This window comes from Botryllus schlosseri, chromosome 9, assembly GCF_051294905.1.
Source record: "Botryllus schlosseri isolate E-star chromosome 9, Bs_hap1, whole genome shotgun sequence".
Classification (NCBI taxonomy): Eukaryota; Metazoa; Chordata; class Ascidiacea; order Stolidobranchia; family Styelidae; genus Botryllus; species Botryllus schlosseri.
Window position 1 is genome coordinate 5,326,898 of NC_137244.1, and position 18,882 is coordinate 5,345,779.

General features: G+C 39.2%; 2 protein-coding genes across 3 annotated transcripts in view; both read left to right on the forward strand.

The window, feature by feature from the left end:
• The window catches only part of LOC145446954 (uncharacterized), a 486,702-nt gene that overhangs the window by 115,371 nt on the left and 352,449 nt on the right, over positions 1-18,882 (forward strand). The gene's annotated exons all lie outside the window — the stretch shown is intronic.
• LOC145446598 (uncharacterized) lies at positions 1,114-6,947 on the forward strand. Its single transcript, XM_080324945.1, has 4 exons — positions 1,114-1,231; positions 2,006-2,065; positions 3,660-3,856; positions 6,888-6,947. The coding sequence occupies exons 1-4, from the start codon at positions 1,114-1,116 to the stop codon at positions 6,945-6,947; spliced, it is 435 nt and encodes a 144-aa protein (XP_080181071.1).

Consider the following 18,882-nt stretch of genomic DNA (forward strand, 5'->3'; position numbering starts at 1 on the left):
ACTCAAGTTGTGCGTACACTGCTGGTGAAACACCGTGTTGCTTCATTCTGACAATGTTGTGTACATCACAATTTTTCATCAAGCGCTTCCTAATATAAAAATGATGTAATGCACAAGAAGTCTTTCTTCAGTTAGGATATTGCGGTACGTTGACCATAACACCATGTTTACCTACTTGTTTTATTTGACCGTTTATGATTCACAATGAGCAGACAATTAGCCGTTTACAACGGTAGGCCAATACAATAGGCTACAAGCTGTAAAATATCAAATGATAAGTTCACCGACAGTGCAAAATCCACGATACGAACGAAATGCAGACGTCAAAAAACTTTTGACTTCATGAAAAATTTTGACAAATTTTGACATGTCAAGAAAAAACGCCCTAGTAATAATATAAGCTTAGCCTGACGAATGTCTGACTTTTGTGAGATACCGATAAAGCCAATAACTAGCACCTTCAGGAATGAATTCGGACAACATTCAAAAATACATGGCATCGAACGCAAAGCGCATTTTCAAAGCTTTAGGGCAGTGCTTTTCAACCTATGTGACGGTTCGCACTTGTGGGAATGAAAACAATCGCAGCGCGAATGACGAATGTGGTTCAAATGAATAATCCGGATAAATGCGAATGAAAATTGTGAATAATTCCTAATTTTTCTAACGTGAAATGATTCAAATAAAGCTAATAGGAAATTCAAGGGCTCTGTTACTTTTGTAGTTAAGACGCAATTGTAGAAAATTGTTTAAATTATACCACGTACCACTAATCGTATCTCTCATGAACCGTAGTGAATTAATATTTTCGCGCTATCATTATTACGTCACCCAAATCATGGTTTGGTAGCTGGTGTCATGGCATACATCAGGATATCAGCCCGCCTGAGCTTGCGACAAGCTGGGAAAATGAAGTCAAATTGACTTTCTGCTTTCTTGTGCTAAACAATCATCATTTTCTCTTAAAAACTGTTCGATATGTGTAGGCTATTATGTATCTGATCACCGAAAGATAATCTGTCTCTCTTTCTCGAAATGTCAATATAATATTTCATAGGTGTCGTATTTCCTGGAGATTTTTACGGGATAAAAAAACAATGGAGTGCATTTAAAATGATATTAAAGAAAGAAAATAAATACGGCGAACTGGCCAAACTTCGGCGTTCGTTCGGTGTCTTGTCACAGAAGCAAAAAATACGGACATTATTACATTACCGCACAAAGAATGAAGGTGAGTTGAATATGATTGATATTATAACGTCATCGTACCTCTCATTTTTGAAAATATATCTCGGGAGAGCTGCTTCTATATTGAATTCTTGAAAAAGATACCAAGGGACATCTTTCATGACGAATTCCGAAGCATATTTCATGAGCATATTTCAGAATATTCAGGTCTCTGCTGAATATTTGAAAGCCATATCTCCATATATCATACTTATCCTACACATTATTACCACAACTAGGGTTGCATTTAAAACAATAATGAATTTAAAACAAATAGGTTTAAAACAAGGACCTTGTTGAAAACATGTTTTTTTTTTCAAGTCATGACGTCCAACATTTTCAATGTGACGTCGAAGTGGATTGACATTGACAATTGGAAATATAGGATAAATATAGCTCCTTTGATGAAATATCTGTACTATTGCTGTTGAACCGACTATTTTGAAGGTTCAGCCACCCTATATCGATATACGGGTGGTAGGTGTTCGTAGGCTCATACAGCATGATGTTTTTTGGAAAATATTTGAACAATTATGGCATAATTTTACAACTTGAAAAAACATACTTTTTTAAAGGGTCGTTATTTATAACACTGTTGAAAACATATTTTAAACAAATATTTTGGAAAAACCGTTTGTTTTAATTGCAACCCTATAACCACACGCTTCTTCAAATTCACGAAAGAGGGAAACAACTGAATCATCGTGAATTCAATAATTTCATGTTTCGGTGTCTTATGAATTTTCATATCAGCTAATTAGTTGATCTTCAATAACAGATGATTTATGGACGTTAATCGAAAAAGCAGAGGCGTTTGCCGGAACCATGATCGGACAAGGTACTGTATTGGTTCGAGTTCATTTTATGGAACCTTGAAGCCTGGATTCAAGGAAATGCGTTCATTGATCAATCCCACGATTAGGAAGTACGCGATTCTGATGCGAAAACTAGGATTTTTTATAGTAATCAGCAGATTTTTTCAATCTGTGAATGAGAGCCCTGGTTTGCGGATTTAGCATAATGATTAATCAGAATCAGTTTGTCACCGACATGATTCTGACATATTCAGTGTTACGTCCCTTTCTCGAACGCTGGCTTGATAGGTGGATATAAGTTCGATGATAGATTTGTTTAACTGGGAGGTATTCTTCGTTATTGCCTCGATATTCGCTAGAATTCTTGATTTCAATGCTAGTACTACTTCCCTCTCCGTGTATTCGTTTTCATGAGAGGACGTTATGTTCCCCCGTTTCGCCAGAGGCCGCCGGGATGCTTTATGCTGGCGGTACGTATATAACCTACGGTGAATCGCTTCACGGGTCGGATGATGGACAGTGGACACCCACGTGCTATAGTTAATTGAGAGTTACTACACCAGCAACTCCGTTTGTGCAGCCTCCAAACCGTCCAGAAAATATTGATAAAATAAGTACTAAAAATCAAATTATTGCGGTGACTGAACTTTTTCTTGATATATTTCACCATGACAATGATAAGTCATGGTCTTACTATGATGTTTATTTCCTATTTTTGTTTCTACCGCAATAGCCTGACCGCCAGGCCCACTTATTTTGAAAGGTTTCACTTGCAAAACACCACAAAAAGTCAAAACAGAAATGGCATAACTCGCTTCACGAGAGTGATTTTGAATTTGAAACTCCAGCAAGTTTAGTACTTTCAGTGTTTTGGTTGCAAAAACCGATTCGCGCGTGTGTCAGATAGATTCGTCTTCGATATGTGTTTATATTTTATATTTATAATATCAATATAATGAAGAAACTATTTGAAGCATTATTTTTCCTGGAGGTGAAGCAAAAGTAGAATCAGCACATCTATGAACAGAGTGTTGCCCACGGATTCAAATTTCTATTTCGTCACAAGAATCGACCCTGATCGACTTTAATGTCTAATTTTGACAAATCGGTTATTGAGGACGACCAACTTATCACATCTTGTCAATATTTCTGACTCCTATATTTAGTTTTAGATATACATTTTATCTCCATATTACCTTGGTCTCTATATAATTAAATACACATTTTCGGCTTTGGCCAATAATCTATATTTCATAAAGAGTGGCCCGCGGATCGATTAAGATGTTGAATGCGGCCCGCGAGTAAAAACTTTTCGCACCCCTGCTCTAGTTATTCATTCACATAAAGACATGTAATCTTCACATCCCAATGCAGACGCTATTAATCAATAAGCGTTCATATGTAAAACACAAAGACCTAGGGTACAAGATAACGCAACAATAGCTAGTTCATTCACATTACAATAATCGTGCGCAAAGATATATTTTTAATTTCACTTAAAACTCAAACGTAGTGAGAGTCCAGGGGACTAGATCTGGGGCTCCCAACTTGGTGTTCGTTGCCCACGATACTATACGATTGTTATATATGACTCGATATTTCATATTGAATAATTAGAATTTCTGGAAGATTGGGACGAAAGGAAAGTAATAAAAGGAATTGTGAATGTGATTCCCGATAAAAAATGGATGCGTTTTGTGCGACTGGAATTGCATCTTGGTGAAGAGGAACTTGGCATTTTGCATGGGCAGTACGCAATTTTCAGCGAGGAACAGAAGCATCAAATTCTACACCATTGGTTCAGTCGCGGAAAGGTGCGTGTGTCATTTCTACTATTATTTGCATTATGCTGCCGCAATCCCAATATTCTAAACGGTAATAATTATTTATCAAATAGCCTACACACGAGTAGACTGGCTCCATACATAGCGACGTCACTGTCATTGTACTCGTTACAGTAGGAGTAATACGGTAGTAACCACGGCAATTGTGCGGTAGCGGTTCTTCGAGCTTAAGCCTAGATTATACAATATTGATCTGGTACGTGTGGGGAGTCTTTCTCGAAAAACACGAAATAACAATATGATTCAATAAAGTATTTAATGACAATGGGCCCGCTCGAAGATAACCCGCAGGGAAACTCGTGAACATTATTAACAGGGTGGTATGAAATGGCTACCGATATACAATGGAGTATGCGCCAGTGACATGCAGTCCCATGAGGCAAGTGAGGCAGTGCCTCCCCCGTCGTCCGGATGTGTGAGAATAAATTGTGGAAACCCTCTATGATTATCGATATTTTCCATCGATGTTCCTAAATAATTAAATTTAGAGATTTTTTCATCCAATATCATGAATTTGGGTAATTATTATTCACAAATTTGCCGCAGAAGAAGCGGTGAGGCATAAGTGAGGCATAACCTGTCACAGTGCAGTTCATCATAAACAGCTCGCAATTGATAATAACTGGTATCAATCAAATGCTATCGCGGCACTTATTCTGAAAATCCAAATATTAAGTGTCAGAGCACCTGAACCCCCTCAAATTCGTCAAGGAATGTGACGTTCGGCTTTATTACAGACGATGCCATCGCAGAGAAACAATAGCCAGGTGAGGCACAAACGAATCTGTTTAGGGAGCAATCGGACAATTGCAGCGTAGTGCAACGCGCTATCAACCAACAATATACTAGCGACAGCCCATACGTAATGCGGGACAAATACATTCCTTTACTGCTGTACCTGAAATGTATTTTCTACCCATATCTATAAACTTAAATTGTGGTATGTGATTTATATATGATATATGTATGTGATATATTTACCTAGCCTGTGTTGTCGTTGTTTGTTGTTGCTATGGTGTTTTCGACTGCAATATTCATTTACATCAGGTCGATATTCTATGTTATAATTCCATATTTGTATTCGCCGACATGTAGCACGTCCCACTTCTAGGCTTATCTAACACATCACTTGGAGCAGATGGCGACTAGTAGCCTAGATAGCCTGCGTGTGCCTCACCAGCCATGAACCTCGCCGCACGTCACTAGTATGCGCATTGCGTACTATTTTCGAAATCATCACCTTCATTACCTAGGGCCTAGGCGGTAAATCTGATAAATGGGCTAAATATCGATAAAATTACAGTATGCATAATATATGCAAGTGCCAATATCATTGACAAAATTAGGTCATTACATCTGTAAAAATTTTGCGCATGGCGCGACTAGAAAACAAAACCTTGGTACACCAATAGAAAAAAATTGAAAAGTCTTTGCTCGCCGTTATACTTATTGCGATTTATTCGTTGGTTGCGTAATCCCGGACTTTGTTAGCTACTAAACATTGTGTGTGTGTTTGTTAATCTTTTGTAGAATTTGTGGTGATTAAATGACCCGTAAAGGAAATGTTTGTATGGCTATCAGGGTCGATAGCGACAGTAATTGAGCTGAAAAAATTGTAAAGACTGTTTTACGGTCTAACAAAGTACTGTTCGGGCCGGCGCTGCCGATAATTGCGAAATAGATATCGAAGCGACTGCTAAAGGTTCGATTGCATCAGCAGTCGTCACTTTGTCTTGATCGAATTCGCTCTCCAACACCGTTGTCGATTATTTACATGTTTATTTATATATACACGTCTATGCCGCGACCAAACATTTCGGTATTCCGGCCACGTTAACGGGCAAAACACCCTGAATGCAGGGTGTATTTGCACCATCCAATAAGAGATCGACATACCAGATATCTCAAGACTTTCTCAACCGGTACTTGGTTCATATTAGTAGCCTATTGATGAATATAGTACTCCGGCCCGCGCTACCCCTGAAATAGACTGGTTTTACAGCGCGGTGTTGAAGTAGGCCTATCCGGTAATTGTTTATTGTCCATGTATCGTTGCTCTTACCGATCGTGAGTGCGGATTGCTAAAACTTGATCCAAGTTGAGAATGTCATATGAGTAGATAATATACCAAATCGCCGTCACCAATTCTTCACCCGTCTCCATCTTCAAATTGCGAAAATCATAATCAAGCTTGTCGAATGCTTTATTCAGGTTTGTAAATAAGTCACAAAGTTCCACGTCACAAGTCCATCTCAACTTCATAGTTTTGACTTGAGTCAAGTCGAGTCATTTTCAATTCATCACCGAGACAAGTCCGAGTCCAAGTCAGTGAGTAAAGGGTAGAGTGCGAGTCATAGTGTTGTGGGTAGAGTCTGAGTCCAAGCCATTGTGTTCACTGTTCAGATTTGAGCTCCATCCGGTTCAACCCACTTTTTTCAACTCTGCCCGATAAATATAGAATGGCTTGCATTCATAATATCGTAATTTTCCTCAGTACCAACAGTTTCTGGCCCTATTTCTAAATATGAAGACTATTAAAGAATATATACCAATGTGGTGACGTTATACTATTCTTCGAAATTACGATGAAATGTCAGTCTAGGCCGTCCTATAGTCTCGAGTCATATCACTTGGTCCGATTCATGTACATTATAAACTGATCGAGTGAGGAAAGGAAAGGTCGTAGTTTTAATTTTGTCCTGGATGTTTTTGTGGCATATAAATCGACTCATGATATACATACTCATGATCTGTCCACATGCATAACATGAATGCATGATGAGCATATGTCGCTGTACAAGAGGTGTAGATATGGTCGTGTAAGGCTTTCTAAGTCGAGTCGAGTCAATTTACGCATTTGAAAAAATGACTCGAGTCTTGAATTGAGTCGGACTGGAGTTATGACTCGAGTCATTTCAAAAACCTATGGCATTATAGATGCCACAGCCGCTAGTGTTAGTGATCAGGTATTATCTTGCATAAATACCACTCATCTTTACAGCTTCCGGAGAATCCGATTGACGATAGGAAAAAAGAAAAGACAACAATCCCGATTCAATAGACAATGATGTGAAGGGAACAGAACTTTTTCGATTGAGTTCAAGAATGAATATACATTAAAACCAGAAGAGCAGTTAATTATATTTGCCGTGAACCGAAACATTTCGATTAGCCTGAGATTCACACATTATATCACTCTTTCGTATTGATCTTGTTGTAAAATGTAAATATTGTTTTTTCGCAAGATTGTGATGAAGAGACGTCAACTGTTCTATAGTGAAAGTACCGATTAATCTATTTTCAAGCAATGCATATCGAATTGTTTATTATGATTTTGATACAAGGGTATGAGTACAAATACTCATTGACTGGTCAATATTATAAGCTTCTTTTCCAGGTTAAGGATTAGTGTTGGAGCGTTTAGTATTTAGTAATATGAAGAGACTTTTTGGGTTTTGATATATATTTTTGGGTTTTGATAAATATTTTTGGGTTTTGATATATTTCTAGTATGAATATATTATTAAAATGTATATTTAGTAATATGTAGGACCAGCGAGTTCCACGATTCGACCCAGATCCTGCATCCTAGTAATGAAGCCCGGAAAAATCTAGCTCGGAAGTTTCATTCTAGAATTGCGAAAGACCCCGGTAGCAAAACTGCGATAAATGCTACGTAACCAGAAAAGTGTTAAAAATAAGGCAATGATGTGTAATCAAAATTTCAATTATCGTTACACCTATCATAGTCAATGTCAGGTCACAAGGCTGCGTGAAAAATGTTTCATGATGATTAATTGACGCTATGTTTTGAGACTATTTAGCCTGGTCACACCCCATTCCGCCCTACCTTTTACCATATTAACAAAAACATAAATCTGGTTCTAGATATGTAATACATTTCATTGTATGATATTTACTACATTTTAATCTAAATTCAAACGTTTTCGTACAATAGCCTAAGGTTATTTTGGCATAATGAAATGTTTTACTTTTCGTATTTGAATTAGTGTGTTATGGACCGTCTGCGAATAACTTGAGCATATATAGCGTTGTTCATGTGTACTTTCGTGTAATTTTATCAACAAGTCAATGCAAATCTAATGCTGTTATAATTTGCATGTATTCTATTTAGATTTTTATAAACACTATTATACTTGTTTTCCAATATCAGGTGGCTCGCGATGAGTGTATGGAGTAAAGGTAAATAGCATTTATATAAATTTGTGTACATTGCCATTTGAGACCCATCTAACTCATTTCGCTGATTTCGCACCAACATTTGGACTGAACTATTAGAAGTAGACCTAATTATATATCGAATAACTGATTAAACAGATGCGCTCTAGATATCATGTAGTCTCAATTAAAAATAAAATTGAGAACTATTACCGCGTCCATTTTTTTCTGAAATCTACCGTATTCGACCCTTAGCTAAAAGATTATCCAAATAAATATCATAACACCCGTACGATATTTGTGTCGCCGAGGTTACTCGCTCGTCATTGCAGGTCATCGCTTCTTAACATTTTGTGAAATCTCAGGCACGCATTTTATCACTTTTGCGATTTCCCGACACTGCATCTTACAGTCCTATTTTTCATGCATTGCGTTCAAAACACGATACCTCACTCCATTTGCATCCACATAACTCAACAGCATGAACTCTCATTCAAACTTGCAACACATATCTTCATGAGTTTTCATGCAATCACCAAACTGGCAGATGCCTGGTTTTTCGCTTCCGCAATTGTACAAATGATTTGTTGTAGGGCCTTTTTTGTATTATTGATGGCCAATTTGAATATGTACCTAGTACGAATTTTTGATCGCGCTTGGAGTTGCCAGACAAGTAGGGATTTGTACAGTAGCGGTAAAGCTTACGACTGAACCTCATCCAGTATTGTGATAAGACATATAAAGCCTATATATGTTGCAAGTTGCTGTAAGGGTATGTGTTGCTGCATCATCTGGAAGCAAAGGAAGTGACGTATCATATAGTTATGCATAGGGGCTGCGCCGGAAAAAACAGCGACAGTGCTGAAATGCGTGCTATATATATAAATTTCACAAAGGCGCGCTGACGAGTAACCTCGACACCACAGAGATTGCGCGTGTGTTATGGGAATATTCTGATATTTTAGCGTCAGTTCGAATACGGTGGCTTTCTAAAAAAATGGGTGTCGCTAAAAAAAACTTCTAAAGATTTTATCTTTCATTTGAGACCACATCATTTCGTGCTCATTGTCTCATTTAGGGCAATGGAATTCGATGGAATTGATTCACTTATCCACGTAACTGTTGATCACAAACAGAAAAGATAGATCTCGTGCAGTCCCGTTGTCTGAGCATGACAATGAAATTTTTCTTTGGCGCATCAATCGATTCAATTTCATGATCGTCGCGTAATTCTATCATTGGTCACGGAGAAGAGACATTTTAAACATTTTTCATATCGAATTCTCATGGTATTTTCGCATTTACCCGAACATATCTCAAAAATCCCGATGTTGCCTGTGAAACGTTTGTGTATACTGTTTACAACTAAGATCAATCTGTAAGCGAACCCTCATCATACTTGGCAATGACATGTAATCTTGTATATTTTACATATTTTAGAAACACCGAAGAGTCACCCTTTATCTGAGACGACACCAGAAAGTGAGTAATTTGTGAAAAATTTCATGCTCGGTCAAGTGGTCGTGGATAGCAATGGCATTTACGTTCTGAAAAGTGTAGTCACTCAATTACCGTCGCATAGAAAACCTATTCATAACTGACGTTAGTCGAGTAACTATATATTTCTGATGTTGTCACTGTACGAAGTCAAGGGTATGCATGGCGTTTATGTTACTAATCACATGATCACAAAATCTTCATTTGAATACTTTTTACTTGCCGCAAATCATGAAATCATACTTGGTGAACCAAAACATTTTAATCTCAGCACAAGTACAGCGCTTTAGTTTCATCACACAAATGGTTTCGCGGTGCCGTCTGAGTTTATACTGTTACTAGTTTATGGGCACGAATTCCGAGAACTACTCTAAAATACCCATTCATGGCTTTCGTGATAACAAAAACTCAACAGAAAAATGAGAAGGCAATCCCGTTACAACATTATATATATATATTTCAAAGGAATATTGGAAGAACTTTACGAAAGGGTCGATCCAAAATTCTATCAACGCTTCATAAGGGTCATGCTTGGAATACCGACGGAGAATATGGCGAACATAGTAGATTTAACGGAAGAAGAAATCTATAAGTCATTGGAAATACATATTTCAAGAAGTATGTGGAACTTGGGTCGTGGACCTATGTCAGTGTGGTCCAAGACCGCGGGCGAGGCAGACTGTATTCAAGGATAAGTTGGGCCGCTTTGTGGAGGCTTCAGTATTAGTGAATGGCGTCATTCATTGCCCTAATGCAGTGGTTCCCAACCTTTTTCTACTCACGTACCATTTCGAGGTTTTATGGAGTGCTCGCTTACCACCAACAAGTTACGCGCGCCGAAGGTGGTAAAAAATGTTCCCACCATTTATGACGTTAGAAGCACGTATTTGACCTATGCGAGGTGTAATAACTAGGGCGGTTTTCTTTGACATGTCAAAATTTGTCAAAATTTTGTCAAAATTGAAGCGTTAGGTCAAAATTTGTCAAAATTTTTCATAAAGTCGAAACAATTTTGACGTCTGTATTTTGTTGGTATTGTAGATTTTGCACTGTCGGTGAACTTATAATTTGATATTTTACCGCTTTTAGCCTATTTTATAGCCTGCCGTTGTAAACGGCTAATCGTCTGCCCATTGTGACTCATAAACGGTCAAATAAAACAAATAATAGGTAGACATGGTGTTATGGTCAAGGAACCGCAATATCCTAAATGAAGAAAGACTTCTTGTGCATTGCATCATTCTTCGATTAAGAAGCGCATGATGAAAAATTGTGTTGTAGGCAGCATTGTCAGAATGAAGCAACACGGTGTGTAACCAGCACCAGCAGTGTACGCACAACTTGAGTGTTGTCAGCCAACAAGTCCTGCTGTTGAACGTCCTTGGCAAGCTTCTTAGTAAGGACGTGCACTTTTTACCCAAGAATGTAGGAAAGTATCTCTCGTTGTACTACAAAATATTTTAGTTATTTCTACCATAATACATATTGTAACCACTGGAATTCTTCATAGGGCCAGATTTCGTTAAAATATTGTTTTTTTTTCATGTAAAAAGTTGCCTGTTTCTAAGCCAAAAAACGTTTTTACAGGCCAAACTACTTCGTTAGGACAGTCAGTACCAACCAGAAATGAAGATAAGTGGTACAATTTTAACATTATGTGGGAAAACACCTAATTTGCATACGTTAGGTCAAAATTTGGTCAAAATTCAGTTTTTTTAGGTCAAAATTTTCTTTTTTTTAGGTCAAAAATAAACCGCCCTAGTAACAACAAATTCTCCTGAACTAGGCATTATCAGTCAGGGCTGATGGGATGCATGGAATTGTTTTTTCACCACCAGTCACAAGAAGAACAACATAATGAATTAACAACAAAAGCAAAAGTCAATTTAATTATTGCGATGGCTGCGTTTGTGTATTTTCCATTAGCTCAGGGCGGCCAACCTTTTTGACCAATGGGCTACATGAGATTTGCGAACCATTGCGCGTTCACTTGAATGTTGACATTTTTCGCCGCCCGATAGGAGCGAACCGGATTAGGTAATGATAAAAAACAGGACTTTTGTTACTACGCATCAAAATCGATAACAATTCTGTCATGAAAAGTCAGTGTAGTCAGCACAGTCAGTGCACTCATGAAGTAGCCGCGCGAAGCTCGAAAATTTTTTAAAGTTAGTGAATGAGTTCGGCCAATACTAATGTCACTTCACATATTGCGGGTCACCTCTGTAAACCCCTGCGCTTACTTGGCAAACACACGATTATTCGGACGTAATAACATAGACAATTTCGGTGAACATGCATCTTTCACATTTTGAGCCAAAGTTTCATCGCCGATAATCTTCATCTTCATCATCATCTCTGCAGGTGCAGACGTGAAGTCGGATGTTGGACGGCACGTTCTCTCATAATTGCCAATATAGTCAATTAAGTAGATTATTCTAATCAATTTTTGGTTGGTCTTGGAAGTTCACAGTAAATTTCCTGAGTAATTTATTATTCGATATTAGTTCTGTACCTCCAAGAAGCTCTTCAGATATTATAACTAATTTCGAGAATTATCTCGCGGGCCACGTTTGGCCCGCGGGCAACTTGTTGGCCGCCCCTGCACTAGCTGATCGATGCGTGGCATGCGTTTGCTCACAGTCCATCGAAAGTCATGCATGGGCGCAACAAATCGGTTTCGTTTCTTCGACTTGATAGTCATCAGGGATGAAAATCCTTGCTCGCACTCCCACATAGAAGGGAAAATTAACACCTGGGTAATAGCGTGAGAAGCTAGCGTCAAATACGAGGAGGCGATGCTACAAAAAACTCAAAATCAACCCTGCCTGAACCAATACCTCCCTTTGGTCAAAAAATAACAGAATCTACTCGCGTACCACCTGAAAGACCTTCGCGTACCACTAGTGGTACGCGTACCACAGGTTGAGAACCACTGCCCTAATGCATCTCAGTTCTGTCTGCAGGTCTCATGTACTTCTTGAGGGTAACTGCTCATATATAAATCCACTACTAGGATCAAATATAATAATATAGTAATTCGCTGGTGTTTATTGCTCATTAGTAGGTTTCATTTTCCATTCTTTTCCATATATCACTTTTCAAATACAGTTTGCTTTACTCACAACATCGCGCAGCCCGTGCTAGCGGATGAATAGGCCGGTCAACATTTGTCCCGAACGCTACATGAGTCCAACAAACGATTTAAATATGCCTGTCACTAACCGAAACATCCTAAAATGTCGATTATCACAATTATATTTACACGCTGCAAAATATGGTTACGAAGACTCGCTGCAATATTCACTGTATCAACATATTCAGCCTAGATTGGTAAATTTTAACAGGTAGAAGAAACAAAAGAGAATTTTTCCAAATTCACGGACCGAAATTGAGGAACTCGCATCATCAATTGATTGTTTGCGGCTACGCGCCAGATTCCAGTGAGTTTTAATTAAGCATATACTGTGCCGATTCCCCATGACGCAAACGCATATGTGTTACAAAAGTTCAGTATATGCCACGAGATTTGCATGATAGCAGCATGTCTATTCGGAAGCTTGTCGTTTGCCCTTCACGAGGAGTTTGCGATCACCAGTGAATACGCAACGTAGTTACCAATACGCAGGGTTGCCATCGACATGGACCCAAAAATAAGGACAGTCGAAAAATTAGATCTGCATTTAAAAGCGTTTTCGTACATACTGTGTATTTATACGAGGCGTGGCATATCATTTTCCATACTTTCGCCAGAAACAATCTGATCCAGCAACTCGTTGTGTTATCAGAAAGTGCTTCAATGATCTCACGACCGCTCAGGTCTAGGTTTACCTTTCCTCGGGGCCGAAACTGCACTTCGTCACCCCCTCAAAGAGCAATACGATGGTCTTGGGCCCCCATAGGGTGATAAACCAAACTTCTTCACCTCACTGTGATTGGAGCCATCAACCAATATGGGAAAAGGCTGCACACCAAGTTCAGATAAAATCATTTTTGAGTGTATGGAGCAAGACCTCCAGTAACAAAGCTTGTAGTCTTGGTCCTGGCCGAAGCAAACTCCGTGCGATGTTATAATCGGGAATATTGCGATGTGCGATCGTTGGTGAGGAATAATTGCTGGTTTTTGTCAGCATGGAATGCCCCAGGTATTCTCAGCAGCAGCTGACACACTTCTTGTGTTTTGGGGTATCAATATAAGTTGAAATAGCGCTCTTTTTCATAAAGCCTCCAGGTCAATGTCACAATTGCAGGTATTGCAAGTTGCAACACAGGCCAGAGGAAAATGATCGAAGTTCTGTAGTTGTTGAAAATAAGACAAAATAAGGACGCAAGTCGAAAATAAGGACATTTCTTAGAAATAAGGACAGTTGACTTTTCTAAGACGTGGCTCTTCAAAATAAGGACAAATCTTAGAAATAAGGACGGTATGGCAACCCTGCCAATACGTGTTCTGAACAATCAGGAGATTCCATTTCGCATTAAACATTCAATTTCTTATACCTCAATTGCATTCACTCCTCCCCGTCACTTTAGAAAAAGTAATGCGGGATTAAATCTCGATGGGCACGAGCACTAAAAATGTTAAAATACAAAGGCCCAAGTAATCTAAAATTGTTTGCATTTCAGAGCAGTTGATCAATCAAGCTCTCTACGAGCTGATCGATGAGATGCCCGGAATGCGGATGGATTTTTTGCGAAAGATGGGGATAGATGTGATTTCGAATCCAATCAGGGACTGGAATATAACGAAGCAGGAATTTAAAAGTGTACTACTTCATTGGTACACTGAAGTAGGTTAGATCAATCGTTGTTGATTGTTTCAAGTAATCTGTAAATCAAGGATATAATTTTACGCGTATGTGTTCTTTCAGCTCGACGCGATCGACAAAAACTTGAAGATGTGTACATCGAGTCGAAGAAATACCTGTGACTGATTCTTGACAGAGAATATAATGAACAAAGTGTTGGTACTGGAAATGAGGCATCTGATGATCAAGTCCCAAGTTACTAATTAATGAAATAATCGTAACCTCTATATATTCAATCGTGAGTAGGATTATTCGGATCCGAACACGACTCAAAATTAGAAAGGACGTAGTTTATTTTTGGAACAATTTGCATACAAGCTTTAGGTTGAGTCCTTTTCTGAATGACTTGACTTGACTCGAGCGGCTGCCCTATAATATGTTGTCCTAACTAGGAATCAACGAAAGAAAGCTTGGAATGGCCTATATATAAATGTCTGAATCACTCTCAAAGTCCTCTTTTATTACTATTCTTCTGCACCAGGGATTTTTAAATTATTGGTCGCGAAGAGTATAAATTTGGGGCGCCACCGCATCCTAGCGATCTTTTATTATGTATGTATTGTTTGCTGAATTTCTAGCAACATGAAATTCCCTCGAGCGATCTCATATGGGTATCCAAAGTGTGTTAGGTATGCTACATTCAATAAGTAAAGCACGCAGAAAAGTATATGCGACAACACGACTTGATCATCAAACTGTGCCGATCTTTCTATTATACAAATTAGTCTCATATCTTTGAATACGTATAATTCACAAAATGAAACTTAATGCAATATTCGCAATTATGAATTCCTAGTATAGCTTAATGCTGTCGGATACCGTTGGGATGGTTAGTCAAGGGGTGTGCAACATGGGAGAGTATTTCGGGTCCGATCCTTTACGCAACAGGACACTTGAAGGCATGAAGTTTTAACCGATATGCGGCCAGAAAATGTGGTACCGAAAGTATCGGTGGCTTTAAAACTTAGACACATATGGACCGTCGCTGGTTGGCCAGAACCTTCGATGTTGATGTGTCCAGTCATCCAAATGGTCGGAACCGAATACTCCCTACCCAATTTGAAATCGCGTGCGTCATATGTGTTTCTCAAGACTGCGTTGTGTACAACTGGCTGGCTGGACCTTATCTATTTCATATATGACCGTAAAAACGTAGTATGCTAACATCAAAAATGGAATATTTCGATGTACGAGTCTTGGGTCACGAGATGCCACTAAAATTCAGCTTTGGGTCACGATGTAAAACCTATACGAATCACTGACTTGCAGGTTTCGACATTATTCACAATACGGGGTCGCCTTCAACTATGCAGTCTATTATACAACATTTCAGTGAAAATACACTTGTTTCAATAAATTGAACTCAGATATTATTCAGAATGGAAAATGTCATTCGCGCACCGTCCTGATCAATTTGCGTGAATAACTGTTGCGACTCATGTCGTTTCAGTAGCTTGGGAAAGGTATGACACAAAAATATGTCTAATACGCCATGGCCCAGCCCATTTTCGTAATTTTGTATACACCTGCACATTAAAATCAAACGTAACATTCGACCGGCTCGCTTTGGTCACGCGACTAGCAATGCTAGCTTACGTCCACAGTGTTTTTACAGAGTTAGAATATAATAAAATGGTGAACATTCGTATCCTAGCACTCAATTCGTTAATGGTTAATGCTCAATCTGAACTTCCACCTGTGGATTGAGCCGATCTGCGTGTTCTTGAGTCGTCCAATATCATTATTTTGTGAAGTGTTCTGGTATTTCGACGGTATCGAGCAGCACGTTTTTACGTGATTTCAGTATTTTTCACTTTGAGCAAACAGAATTTTGTAATTTCAATTTTACCTAACACTTGCAACATTTTTAATTCGTTAATGCGCCGCGATTTTTGATACGTTTGATAATCTCTGCCCTAACCAATACTTTTTCCCCACTTCAATTGCATATATTATGATAAACTAGAGACGTGAAATATGGAATATATTATTGTTGTCGAACTATGTACTGTTTTAAATTTGTGCAAAGTAAAATGAGATTTCTAAGAACGTGTGGAATAAAAAATTCGAAGCATTGCCGCGCACAGCCGTACATGTCGTGAAAAAGTAATTCTACAGTCTCGAATCGAATTTGATGAACACCAGATTAGTGGATAATAAATGAAGTGTCACCAGCTTCGCGGTCAGTGAGGTGAATTATGATTTCAGACGAACGCTTGATAATTAGCGTTGCATTTAAAACAAATATCAATTTAAAACAAACATGTTTAAAACAAGGCTCTTGTTCAAAACATGTTTTTATTGTTTTTTCAAGCCATGGCGCCACGAATATTCAATTGTGACGCCATAGTGTTTTGTCATCCACAACTCGAAATATAGGGTAAATATAGCTCCTTCGACGAAATAGGCTTCCAACCATTGTCGTATATGGACCAAAAATATCTTCAACCAGGACTATATCGCCATGCAGCATTTTTACGGTCGGTGGTCAGTGGTAGGGTTAAGCCATTTCGTAACGAACCCTAAGGCTATGTGTTCTATTGCCACGCAACAATGCTGAACAATGCTGTCTGGCTCATTTTCTCTTGACCTGCTCTCTCGTTTGGCCAGACAGCATTGTTGCGTCACAATGCAATCTCCATAACAATGAAAAATTCGAGGCTTGATGTGGGAGTTCCAGGGCCACGAGCAGAATAAGATATATATTTTCGTAATCAGTGCAGAGTCAGTTTTCGATTGATACCCGTTTTACCAAATTTAATGTTCGGCAAGCCGGTTAAAAATGACCGTCAAATTGCCTGTAGCCAAATGGAAATTGTGACGTGATACAATTTCACTGAGGCTTGAGATTTGCCTGTGTCGGCACCATATAGGACACCATGTTGTCGCTAATCACGCCTCTTCGAAGGGGGTAATCTGGGAGCTCTGGCTCTCTCTCTCTCTCCTATCTTTTATAGTATATTGCTATACCACGTGACTTTTTGCTGGTATATCAGATAGTGCATATCGTATTATTTACTCAGATTAAGAAGAGACTCATGTACGCTGTACTTACTGCTTAAACTATCCGAATTACTATCCATCGTACAATATATCTGGAAAAGGCAATTGTTGTCGTCTATTGAACTGCCAGTCTTGAACTACACAGGACGTTCGTGTTAGCTACTGCCAAGTGCCAGTTAAGTATATACTGTAAGCTGCTATCCGCAGACCAAGGGCTTGGCGTATACTATCGCAAGCTAACGGACGGCCTCACCTGTCGCAATTTCGACACGCTGTGCGCTGCAGGATACAATACCTAGTTCGAAGCATTTCGTTGAAAACAAGCAACTAACAAGCGTGGCGGGACTATTTAACGGGAGTTCGCAATCTAAAAGTACGTTCATTTCATATTTCCCTACTGCACAATCTATAGTTCAATTTTTCTTCAGTGCCCCCATACCGCCCGTTTGAATATAGATAACTAACCCATTGGAGTATCTGATTGTATTAAGATATATATATAAGCAGGGTTGCCATACCGTCCTTATTTCTAAGATTTGTCCTTATTTTGAAGGGCCACGTCTTAGAAAACGCAACTGTCCTTATTTCTAAGAAATGTCCTTATTTTAGACTTTCGTCCTTATTTTGTCGTATTTTCAACCAGTACAGAACTTCGATCGTTTTCCTCTGGTGTCTGTCTTGTGTAATATTCTAAAACAGTGGTTCCCAACGTGGGCGATATCGCCCCCCAGGGGGCGATTTGTCGGTCCAGGGGGGCGAAAATAGCCAAGGGGCGATAGGGGGCGAAAACGGACGAAGGGGGCGATAGGGGGGCAATGGCGCGTTGAAATGGCAATATTGGCGTCCATGACCGTAACTACCGCACCCAAACCCCGAATTGGGATGGGAGGCGCGAGCTCGAAGGGGGTCAACAATTTTTTCGTGAATTAACATTATTTATTTTAGAAATTTAGGCAACTTTTTCCAGAAATTTTCGCGCTACGCGCTATTTCGTGGTCACATATTTCTTGCTTATTGGATACCCTTCCTCCAAGAAATAATACGAATGAGCAGTGGCGGCTCGTCCTATAGGGCAACTGGGGCATTGCCCCACCTAAAATTCTGTTCAATAACAATTTAACCATTTATAGACGCACAGCGCTCAATATATATCGAGATCACAGCGAAACCCGCGTTCTTCTTGTGCTTTCGCTTGCAAACGCCCATACATAGCGAAGTCTCTGCGAAAATCGAATTCTCTTCTGTGTTTTCGCTTTGTGAATGCCTAGCCGGCGCTTGCCCCGGTAGCGCTCATAACAAGCTTTCACTATCTGTTCTCTCAAAGCCGCGCACAATAAAGAAACGGTGATTTACTCTCTCCTATTCGTAAAATGGCCGAGCAACCGGGGCAAATATGCCTACTCGCCCCTAAGGTGTGATGTAACAATCGTATCTATATCTGAACTCGGATACCGTGATATGCGTTGAGTCGACCGTTGCTGGTACAGGTCGATTTTGATGGTGTTTCAC